A 12,003-nucleotide genomic window follows, 5' to 3' on the forward strand; every position below is an offset into this window, starting at 1 on the left:
GTTGGAAGATCTTGGTCTAGCGTTAGTGAGCCTGGTTGATTGTGAAATGGTGTGAAATGTAAAGATGCGTCGATGTTCTGAGATGCTGGCTTAAGTGAAAAGCTGGTTGAGAGTATTTTTTGATGGTTTGGTCATATGGAAAGAATGGAAGAGGGTATGTTAGTAAGAAGAATGTAAACTTTGGAAAGAACTTCCTGACATAAGATCACTATTCCAACTACAGGAAATCGGGAGAATTGGAACTTATGGCATTAATGCTGTCATATCCTCAGATGTAAGCAAGGACTTGACCATAAAATATCCAGAATCTTCAAGTAGAGTGTTACCCATTTATTAAATAAGAGCACAGTTCATGATTGGCTGTGCAGCATAGTTGCAGGTTTTTGTGGAGTTCAGATTCATAACCGACTGATTACACCCCTGAATGATCTGCTTTATTGAAGATCTCTGTTCAGAAGATATCTGTTCAGATCTTTTTTCAGAAAATCTCTGTTCAGATCTCTTTTCAGAAGATCTCTATCCAAAAGATCTCTGTCCGGATCTCTATCCAGAAGATCTTTGTCCAGAAGATATCTATTCATAAGATCTCTATTCATATCTCTGTTCAGAAGATATCTGTTCAGATCTCTGTTCAGATCTCTATCCAAAAGATCTCTGTCCGGATCTCTATCCAGAAGATCTCTGTCCAGAAGATATCTGTTCAGAAGATTTCTATTCATATCTCTGTTCAGAAGATCTCTGTTCAGATCTCTGTTCAGATCTCTATCCAAAAGATCTCTGTCCGGATCTCTATCCAGAAGATCTTTGTCCAGAAGATATCTGTTCAAAAGATCTCTATTCATATCTCTGTTCAGAAGATCTCTGTTCAGATCTCTGTTCAGATCTCTATCCAAAAGATCTCTGTCCGGATCTCTATCCAGAAGATCTCTGTCCAGAAGACATCTGTTCAGAAGATCTCTATTCATATCTCTTTCCAGAAGATATCTGTTCAGAAGATCTCTATTCATATCTCCATTCAGAAGATATCTGTTCAGAAAATCTCTATTCAGAAGATCTCTGTTCAGACCTGCAGAAACTGTATTCCACTCTGTGATGGTTTTTGGGGGGATAAAGGTACTGGGGCAGGGGAGAAGGTGGTTAACTGCAATTAGAGTTGTATCATCTGCATTCTGATTATCTTACGCTTTTGTTGAAGGACAGTGTTACTCTTAAATACTGAAAACAACATAGACATCAGAATAGTGACTGAAGGTGGTTTAGGCACATGGAGAGAAAGGAAGTCAGTGTGGAAAAGCGTGTGTTTATAATTCAGAAGTGTTGGGAGTAAGAGGGAGAAGAAGACCAAAGAAGTTCTAGCGGAGTAGAGTGAGAGGAGTACAGGAGAGGATAGAAAATTGTAGAAGCATTACCTCAGACTAAAGCGGACAGAAGTGTATTAGCATTTAATAGAAATTATATATATATATATATATATATATATATATTATATATATATATATATATATATATATATATATATATATATGTGTGTGTGTGTGTGTGTGTGTGTGTATGTGTGTGTGTGTTTTGTGTGTGTATGACATCGTTGATATCGAGAGAGAGAGAGAGAGAGAGAGAGAGAGAGAGAGAGAGAGAGAGAGAGAGGAAGGAACACTGAAGTTACCATAGGTCAGCAAATAGTGTAAATTGGAGCAAGTACCCTTAATGTTATTTGCTAAGGGTTTCCTTGGTAGAGGGCTGACACAGTAAAAACAGAGACGTTATTCGTTAGATCCCCGTTAATGACATTATCCCAAGGCATTCTGGGAGTTGCAAGTGTGGCAGACTTGAAATGAAATTCGTTTTTACCCTGACAAATAGCAACGAAGTTGATTCAAAAGGAGTTTGCATCTAGCAATCAGGATGCTTGAAATTTTTAACATTGAGGGGAAATACAAAGTAAAAATATATTTATAATGAATATTTAAGTCTTATACTTTAATCTGATATCAGTTTTTTTAATCTAATGTCTCATTAATTAGGATTTTTAAAATTTTTTAACCGACTGCACAGCCAGGCCTAGGCAGAGCCTGTTTGGTCATGGCTAAGTCGAATATAGCTTGACCAAGAGAAGCCAAATTTACAAAACTGAAACCTTAATAGATTGCTAAATTAATATAGAATTTGTATCTGATATTTTTTAGCTATGAAGTTTTACAAGTCCACCACCAGCGCATTTCGCCTGATAAAACCACCGACAGATCTGATATAACAACCATTGTCTACGCTATTAACGAAACTCCCAGCATGTCTTGCTTACGTCACGATTACTCGTACAACTATAATGTGAGTGGCATGTCTCTGTCGGTTGGTTTCAGTTCAGAGGTCCATACCAAGTCTCCTGACCGAAGCCGAAAAAATTAGGTATCAAGACTGTCTAGTGCTGGCTTCACTAGCCGGAGCTCTTAGCTTTGATAAAAGACTGAGTTAGAACGTTCCCTTCAGTTCTATTGCCCCTTCGATGACTTTGTAGTTTGTCGATTGTGGTGGGTTGCAGCTGGGTGGCTGAATGCTCCATGGAAGCCTTCTCTCTCTCTCTCTCTCTCTCTCTCTCTCTCTCTCTCTCTCTCTCTCTCTCTCTCTCTCTATATATATATATATATGTGTGTGTGTGTGTGTGTGTTGAATTTTTAACTTCAAGCCCTTTGTTATTACAGAGGGTGGCTCCAGAGAAAAAGCAGCACAATGTTCACTGCCTCATTTACTTTGTGACTACTGAATCATGGATGAACCTCCAGTGCAGTAGAACTTCTACAACATTTTCCACCCGACACACTTACACAGGAGAATCACCAGCAGCCACTGAGCCCTACTGCACACACTGCGCCGTTCACACTCTTGTATGCACTCTCAATGTCTTAACAGTACATTTTCCATACCACCTTTCCAATCCTTGTTAGGCCTACCTCTCCTCCTTCCCTTTAACTATTCTGAATTACACATTCTTTTCTCTTGGACCTATCGTTCTCAATTCTTTCCACGTAACCGGACCATCTCCAGATACTCTGAGGTCTATCTTTCCCGCATACTCAGCTAGCTTAGGTTATAATTTTCTTGTAATTACAAGTAACTTGAATGAGGATTCCTTTAAATTTATCCTTTTTCGTAGGCACTGTTTTATGTATACCAGGTAATATAAGTTTAATAACTTATTATATATATATATATATATATATATATATATATATATATATATATATATATAGTTGATTTACGTGAACGATAGTACTAGAAATGATTGTTAGTATAAATTTTGTTTGTAAAAACGACCTCACATACTCTGTATAAATTTATATAATTAAATAACGATATTATATTCTGTCTTTTATGGACTATTCGATTTTCATCGTGACTCTTAGTAAACCTATTTCCGTAGCGGATGATTTGTTTCTTAAAAGAAAAGAATTCTGTGACTCAACGGGAATACCAGAAATCTCTTTAGAATAACCGCGAGTGACTCATCAAATTCTTCTCTCTTTATGCGGAAAGTTTCGTGAAATTTTGAGCTCTGCCGCAGAGGGATATTATTTGCAGCCAGGTTTATTTAATAGTTTATGAGAAATCCTTGTGTAAGTTGGCAGACCAGTGAAATAACATAACACACTGGTTGCTGGAGCTAACTTACCCACCCAGCTTGAATGAGAGCCATCTGGTGGCTTCGAAAAAAACTATCGTACGGGCGACTACCGGAAAGTTGGATTTTCCCTTATTCTTCCCATAAATATGACTGATTTCTGCCGTAGATATTTTATATTGCATCGGGAATTAATGCTTGTTTACTTGCGCTACATTGATAATGATTAAAATTGGTCAGTGGCAAATTAAATTTATAGGAAATCCAACTGCCGGATGACCCCTGGAACTCGAGGGTGTGTGTTGAGCCAGAGGAGTATGTCAGTATGTTGGTGTGAGTCGTGGTTGACGGTCGCAGTACGTGTTCCTCCGTAGTGCGACCTTTGTTTATCCTAAGATTCTTTCACTTAAAGGGAGTTCTTTGACAGGTAGGTTTCTGAAAGGCAGCCGAAGCTTCGTGATCTCAGTGTGTCGGAGGCTCTTTACTGGAAATTAGAAAATGCCGAAGAGAGAGAGTCCCCATTTGAGTGGAACGGAGGAAAACATTGGTGGGTTGGAAGAGGCTAACGAAGACTGCCCTGGTATTGATTCTGTTTGGAGGTCTGATGTGAAGGCGTTATTCCCGCTGCCTACTGACCTTTGTTTTTATGTTTCGTCCCTTTTTTTTTAATTTTTATTGTCATCGGTCGTTTTCCCTCCGTTTATTTCAGGGACGGTGTTGCAAAGCGATCCGAGTAACAGATGGAATTTAAGGTTAATATTTGTATTTTTCCGATCACTTTGGTAACCGTAGTATTTATCTGGTTTGGTTTTACCCCAAAACCGATAAACCAATATAGTTTTTTCTTTTATCATTCACGATGACTCGTTTGAGTTCCTCAATCAGAAGTAAGAGAGAGAGAAAGAGGGAGAGAGAGAGATAGAGATATATATACATATATATAACACTGATTGCTAGATGTAGATTAATTTGATTTTTGTACAATGTTAAACTGACGTTTGTACATATGTGTGTCTGTGTCATTCATGGGCGGGGTGTGTTATTGTGGCTGTTATGGTAATGGCCCATAAGGCCTAAGCGTGGTACTATTTCATTAGCCATTTAGGAGGAAAGATGTCGTATGGAAGCTGATTCTGAACGTAATGTCAGGAATAATTTTGTTCTTATTGATTGTATGTTTATGTTCAGAAAAATTTTGATAAATGCAAGACGAAAGAAGAAATGCTGTAGGATTTCCTACAGGGATAGGTGTAAGGATAGGCCTAGCATTGTACTGGCCAAAAACACTTTATGAAAAGTGAAGAGAACTGGTTGGCAGAGTTAGTTTTTTACCCTAGGCCTATTAACTGCAGTTGATGAGCTGGAAAATATGTATGGCGTAAATGACTGAACAGAGGTCTAAGATTACTGGTTAAAAATGACGTAATAGTTTTTTTTAATGAATTAGGCACAATAAAGAAGGATTCCTCCACGAAGTAGTCTTAAAAAGTGGTCGTTTTTATCACCCCCCCTCTGAAAAATGTACAAAATGAGTAAGAAATATTTCACAAATGAAAAATAGCATTGCAGAAAATTGTCACAAGCCGCAGAGAGTTGTGGTATAGCATGGGGGGGAGAGGGGGGACCCTGACGTTGTGTTAATGAATGCAAAGGGTAAAAACAGAACTGGCCACCTAACAGTATTGAAAGCATTGCATGAAAGTGCAAAGTTCAGGCAAGGACTGTGTTCTCCAGTGTTATTTTTCGACTATAAATGTTTGAAAAGTGACTGCCGTGTGGTATTTTCCTGAACGTTTATTGAAAAATAGAAAAAAATAACTATTGGGTGAAAAAATTATATGTAGGTGGTACCATATTGCCTGTTATTATTATTATTATTATTATTATTATTATTATTATTATTATTATTATTATTATTATTATTTTGTTTTTCTTCGGGAGTTTTGAGGACAATTACATGAATTTCAAATTATAATTATAATATATATATATGCCTAGTTGTTTATATATATATATATATATATATATATATATATATATATATATATATATACATGCATATATATATAATATAATATATAGAACATGATATATATATACATGTAAATATGTATAGATATGTATATAGTTTCTCGTTTATAAGGTTTATATTTAGGAGCATTAATTCACATCTTTGTCGTCTTTCTCTTCGAGAGAGAGAGAGAGAGAGAGATCCCACGCAAAGCATTTAACTGTTGTAGAAACACTGCCCCTTGCAACTGACATAATGCAGCAAATGCCTCCGTTCAATGCAGTTATGTTTCGAGGAATGCTGGAGGCTTATGTAAATACGGGTTAGCGTTATGTGCAACTTCAAAGCAAGATAAGCCTTATGTGCAGTGGACCTGATATTTACTCCCGTATGTTATTTCATTCTGTTTCGTTTTGTGGCAGAGGAAGCTGGCCGGTCGCTGCTTCTTCTTGGAAGTTGATGAAACGGTTAGCCAGAATCTGTTCCGAAAGAATGACTATTTATCTTGATTTTTTTTTTTTTTTTCAAACACAACGGTCCAGTTGCATGACTGACGTGGCGTGGCGTCTGCAGCATGAGAGTAATAACAGGGTTTTGTCATGATTGAGTTCGTGAGGTTTTCGTAAATTGCACAGCCGTAGGCTTAAGTGGTATTAAAACGAATTGTGCATATATTGAAGTTTTCAAAGTATGAGGCTCAAGTGGTGTTATAACTTTTTTTTTTCCAAAGAACCGTAGACCTACTTCAAATTGGCATGCGGTTTGCAGCATATTAGGGAAACTTTAAGCTGTTAAATGTTAGGCCTAGCCAACTCGTTTGTATTCTCTTATTAACGCATCATAGAGTTTGCAAGCGAAAAAAGAAAGCTGCAAGTGATCTAATTTTTCATATAGAAAATGATGGGTTTTTGTTCCAGGAAAGAGGCTTAGTTAGGCCTATGTAGTAAACAGTCGTATATCTACACCATGAATTTTGCAGTATGGAAAACCGCTTGGTGTTTAGAAGCATTTATTGATTTTTCCAGAAATAATTGTGGAACGTAGACATAGTCTGCGAAACCGTTGACTTAAATGTCATAATTTCAAAGAATTACAATAGTTGAAATTAAATTAATGCAGCTATATTCTATAGGCTATATTATATTCATGGGAAACACATTACAACAAAGTCAGGAATGATGAAACAAACAAAGAAAATGGAACCATAGGCCCAGGTCTTTCCAACTCGGTCTAGTAAGCAACAATTTGAAAGAATGGTAGACGAAAGACTAATACAAAAACAGTGTAATCTCTCGCTCACTGCAGTGTTGTGGTGAGTGTGCTTTTATTTTCCAATTCCTTAAATCGTCTTGTGTTAAAAGATAGAGAGATTGTGGGCCGGTGTTTTGGGATTTTAAAAGATAAAAAAAAATTCCCTTTACATGCGGCGCGTATGTGGATCAGTTTTCAATTTGTCTTACCGGTACGAAGCTTTGTTTTGTTTGCCGGTATGGGTTTCTTCATTTTATCAGTCCTTTAGTGAAGGCGTACTCTTATTGTAATTTCTGTTATGATGCTTACGAAACCGCAGCCTGGTTAGATTATTTTCTAGACCCATGTTATAGAAACTTTGCCCATCCTTTTAAATTCTTGCCGATAAAACTTGACTGGAAAATGAATTCATTCATTAAAGCAATTTTTGTTCATCATTCCGTAACTAAAGTCCAATGGTTGACTCAATTGACCAGCTTATTACGTAATCCAACCAACCTTAAGTATCCTAATTTTCTCTATTATTTCCTGTAAAGTGGTGTAAATTTCAAGTGAGTGCAGTGGTGCAAATTTCAGTGTAGTAGTAGCACTTTTGCCTTGATTCAGTAGGCATGTCTTAAGAACTGTGAAGTATGTTTGACTGGAAGGAGATTGATGCAGTGATGTTTAGATTCTTAGTGCCTTGGTGTGAATTCTCAGTTCAGAAGTGGAGAGCCTCATTGGATTCAGAGTAAACTGATGCAGAACTTCAGCTCAGTGTAAGAGCACTGTCGTGCAAATTTTTAGTACCATTGTGCATATCTGCCAGTACAGTGATAGAGATTCTCAGTGCAGTGGAGCTGGTCCCTTGTGCGTTGGTACAGATTCTCAGTACGTTCACGAAGATTCTTATCACAGTGGTGTAGATTTTTAATGTAACGGAAGAAATTCTCTGCTCGAAGTTTCTCAGAAAATTGGTGGAGGTCCCCATCACAGTGGAACAGACAGTGAGAACAATGTTGTAAATTTGGCACTGCCCTGCACATCGTTTTTGACGCAAGTCATGTTCATTTTGCAGTGTCACAAAGGTGCTTTTGCTCAGTACAGCCGAGTAGAATACAGTGCAGTGTTGCATATGTTCGCACAGTGTTGCAAAGCCTCCGTACAATGAAGCAAGACTCAGGGCAGTGGTGCTGATCTTCATATGGTGTTGTTTAAACTCAGTAGATTTCTGCAGAAGCCCTTATGGAAGTGCGTCTTTGATACAAGTTTTTTTGGGCAGCCTAAGGTCCATGCTCCGTTTAAATAACTAGTTTAATTGAGGTGGATATCTTAGTATCAGTTTGACTAATACAAAGCTCAGCTGTTTGTCATTGTCATTTTGTTAGTGATTGAGTGTATATATATATATATATATATATTTATATATATATATATATATATATATATATATATATATATATATATATATATGTATATATGTCTGTATGTATAAATACATATTATGTAGTGTGCTTCTATAATGTCTTTTGCCTTGGAGGGGCTTGTGAAGGTTCTGTTCAAAACATTGATTTTTTGTTGAGGATTTGCTAGCCTGTCCTTTAACCATGCTATATATATGGTTATCCAATCAAAAATTAACCAGGTTCAGTGGTCAACATCACTGAATGTGAGATATCGATGTGTTGTGTGTGAATCTGTGAAAGTATTTTACACCATGAGATCCTCTTTGATTCAGTAATTAAAGAAGGAGTGGGGGAGTTATTACTAAGCCTTTCTTAGAAGTCACTTTTTTATTGAGACGGCATTTTGTCAGTATCAGATAATTTAAGCATACCTTATTGTACGCTCTACATATTCTATATGTTTCTTTATTATATTCCTTTATACATTTTCGTAAATTGCTCAACATTTGTACAAGAAATTTACCAGTGCTAAATCAGGAAAATTAAGAAATTAAGCATATATATATATACAGTATATATATATATATATATTTATATATATACACATATATATATATATATATAATTTTATATATATTAATGTTATATATATATATACACACAATATACACAACAATTGAATACTCTGTATTTAAATAAAAAAATGTAACAACTCTCTCTCTCTCTCTTCTCTCTCTCTCTCTCTCTCTCTCTCTCTAGCTCTCTCTCTCTCATTTTCGCAATCATGGCTGTTTGACTTCTGACTTCTGTCGCCCATTATTTACATTCATTTTCTTTCATGGCTGCAAGCATTCCATTCCGTTCCCTCTCTCGCATGCTTGCATTCGCGCCTTCCTTTGCTTGCGTTTATTGTCGCTCTCCTCTTGCGCCTGTGCTTTAATTCCTCCCTTTTATTCGTATTTTCCACCAGGCTACGCGCACTAACAAGCTTTACAAATACCTTTTTTTTGCTTTTTTTTTATTTTTAATCTTTCTCTACTTCTTGTGCTCTCTGTTCTCTCTTGTTTTACAAGTTGACTTTTGGGATGTTTATTTTTTATATATATTAGAGGATGTTTATATATATATATTATATATATATATATATATATATATATATATATATATATATATATATATATATATATATATATATACAGAGACTGATTAACCTATTCAATAACCGTATATTTGACCTTTGTTTATTTTTTTTTTTTAGGTTATTAGTGCTTCAGTATTTTTTGTGATTTCTTAATCGTCTTTTTTTGTTAGATTTTTTTATCATCTCATAGTCATGTTTTTTCTTTTTTTTTACATAATTACATTTATTTGTTATGAAGTCATTTATTCACATTTTCATTAAATAAAGATTTCGGCAAATTCGTGTCACGTCAGATTCGCCAATATTTGAAATGATTTCTCCCTTTACCACTGAATTCAGCTTTATATTCTCATGCCTCACGACATCAGTCCTCCTCCTCCTCCTCTCTCTCTCTCTCTCTCTCTCTCTCTCTCTCAGTGATTCCTCCCTCTATCACTAACCTCAGTTTTTAACCCTCTCTCTCTTTTATCATCTCCTCTCTCTCTCTCTCTCAGTGATTCCTCCTCATCACTGACCTCAGTTTATTCCGATGTCTCTCTGACATCAGTCCTCTCTCTCTCTCTCTCTCTCTGAAAGATTTTTTTCTATCCCACTGACTTCAACTATATATTCCCATCTCTCTCTCTCTCTCTCTCTCTCTCTCAACGATTCTCTATGACTGACTTTCTTATGTTATATTCTCTCTCTCTCTCTCTCTCTCTCTCCTCTCTCTCTCTCTCTCTCTCTCTCTCTCTCTCTCTCTGTCGAAACGATTCCTCTATGACTGACTTTAGTTATATATTCCCATATCTCTCTCTCTCTCTCTCTCTCTCTCTCTCTCTCTCTCTCTCTCTCTCTCTCTGTCTTTTATCACGTTCACTTTTCTTCTTCTTCTTTATCATATCCCTTCTCCGTCTGTCACCATGGCCATCTCCTTCCATTTCTTTCCCTTTCCCCGAGCGCTTATTGGTCTTCTCCCCTTTTCCTACGCGACTTTTTTTCTCTCGTTCCTTCCCTTGACATGGTTTCGTTTCTTGTCTTTTTTTTTTCCAAACTGTCATTTCGTCTTGTCTCTAAGAAGTTTTTCAGGTGTCGTTTGTTTTTTCCCGTTATTTCCTCCTTCGGGAGGTTTTTTCTTTTTATCAACCTTTATCCTTAGAATTTAGTCTGTTAAGTTTCCCATTTTGAATGTGAACGTTCTCTCTCTCTCTCTCTCTCTCTCTCTCTCTCTCTCTCTCTCTCTCTCTCTCTCTCTCTCTCTCTCTCCTATAGAGGGTCAGCCAGGGAAGAAGTCTGGGCCAGTAGTCTTAAACCAAAAGACTTCCTAAGAACTGGAAGGCTTACGTGTTCTTGAAATCCCCCTTCCTCCCCCCCCCTGCTACCCTCAAGGGAAGAAAGCATTTATAGCCTATATACATATCTATGTAAATGTTTATGTATGTATATATATGTATATATAATACACACATTTATGTATATACATATGTAATGCAGAACTTTTGAATAGTGAGAGTTTGCAAGTCGAGAGTGAATCAAAGCAAATAGAAACTTGGATGTAGCAGTGTTTATTGATATGGACGCTGGAAGATTGGGGAGGGGTTGATTCACGTAGGTATTTGGTCATAAATACATCGGATGATGACAGGACGAGAGACCAGGTGAGTAACCGAATAGGTGAAGCGAGGAAAGTAGAAAGGTGTGTGCAAAGTATTTAACATGATAAAAGTGAAGTTTGGATGGTGATTGCGAATGGAAGAAATAGAGGATGACGTTGTGTAGAGGAACTGTTTGTGTAGTGTGTATCGGGCAGGTATAGTAAGAGTATGTAATGGGGAGATGAAGAAATGGTGAAAAGGTCAGCAATGGGAAAAGGATGGATTAGTGTGTTTTGCTGTGGTTTGGTCATGTGATGAAAATGGAAGACGGCTGGTTTTTGAAAAGGTTACAAAATTTAGTAGTTTGAAAGGGAGGCTTTGTGAAAGACCTAGAAGTTCGGGATAGATGTAGTGAAAGTAGTTTGGGAAAGGAATGTCCTTTGTATTCAGGAAGATCGAGTGTATTTGCAAGGTACAGGTGAATTTCTCATTGTGTCTAATTAGTTCGGCGTGCTCTTGGTGAGCCTGCTTTGGAGATGAATTTAGCTTCTAATGCTGTGGAAGTTATCTGCGTAGGGGGTTCATCCTTTATCCATGATTCAGCATTTTAGTGTGAATGGGGAGGACCATTGCAACGTTTTTCTGGAGACAGCTCCTGTAACCAGTTGCTTTTGTTGCCGAAAGTTCTGTCTTAAATCCAATGATGTCACCCTCGTATTGGGATAGTGCCGTCAGTGCACCTCACGCGGTGCACTGTAGGCATTACCAAAGGGTGTGTGCAGCGTCCCTTTCGGCCCTTAGCAGCACCCATTTTGAAGCCTTTTGGCTTACCTCCATTCCTGCTTCCTTTCCTCAGTCTTGCTGTCCAACCACTCAAACTCCTTTTTGACACTGTCTTGAGCTGAAACTGCATAAATCAAATCGAGTTGTCAGGAGTCACTGTTGGATACTGTCCCCTCCCCCCCAAAAAAAACACCTTTGTTTGTTGTTTTTGCCTGTGCTTTGTTTGTTCTTTGTACCCATCTCAA

The 12,003-nt window shown here is 37.2% G+C and overlaps 2 protein-coding genes across 8 annotated transcripts in view; one reads left to right on the plus strand and one right to left on the minus strand.

Moving 5' to 3' along the window:
- Positions 1-434: 434 nt before the first annotated feature.
- Positions 435-1,007, minus strand: LOC136854737 (coiled-coil domain-containing protein 15-like). Its single transcript, XM_067131325.1, has one exon. The coding sequence runs from the start codon at positions 1,005-1,007 to the stop codon at positions 435-437; it is 573 nt and encodes a 190-aa protein (XP_066987426.1).
- Positions 1,008-3,912: 2,905 nt separating this feature from the next.
- Positions 3,913-12,003, plus strand: part of LOC136855013 (follistatin-related protein 5-like) — a 350,946-nt gene continuing 342,855 nt past the window's right edge. For 4 of the 7 annotated variants that reach the window (XM_067131726.1, XM_067131725.1, XM_067131728.1 and 1 more), the window contains exon 1: positions 3,936-4,040. The gene's annotated coding sequence lies outside the window, so the exon portion shown is untranslated. Of the gene's footprint in view, positions 4,041-12,003 lie in introns of all 7 variants that reach the window. The other 3 variants (XM_067131729.1, XM_067131724.1, XM_067131731.1) reach the window with 3 other exon arrangements.

This window comes from Macrobrachium rosenbergii, chromosome 30 (assembly GCF_040412425.1).
Source record: "Macrobrachium rosenbergii isolate ZJJX-2024 chromosome 30, ASM4041242v1, whole genome shotgun sequence".
NCBI classification, from domain to species: domain Eukaryota; kingdom Metazoa; phylum Arthropoda; class Malacostraca; order Decapoda; family Palaemonidae; genus Macrobrachium; species Macrobrachium rosenbergii.

Excerpts from the sequence above, each read along its gene's own strand:
- LOC136854737 (XM_067131325.1), bottom strand. The coding sequence starts at position 1,007 with ATGAATAGAGATCTTCTGAACAGATATCTTCTGGAAAGAGATATGAAT.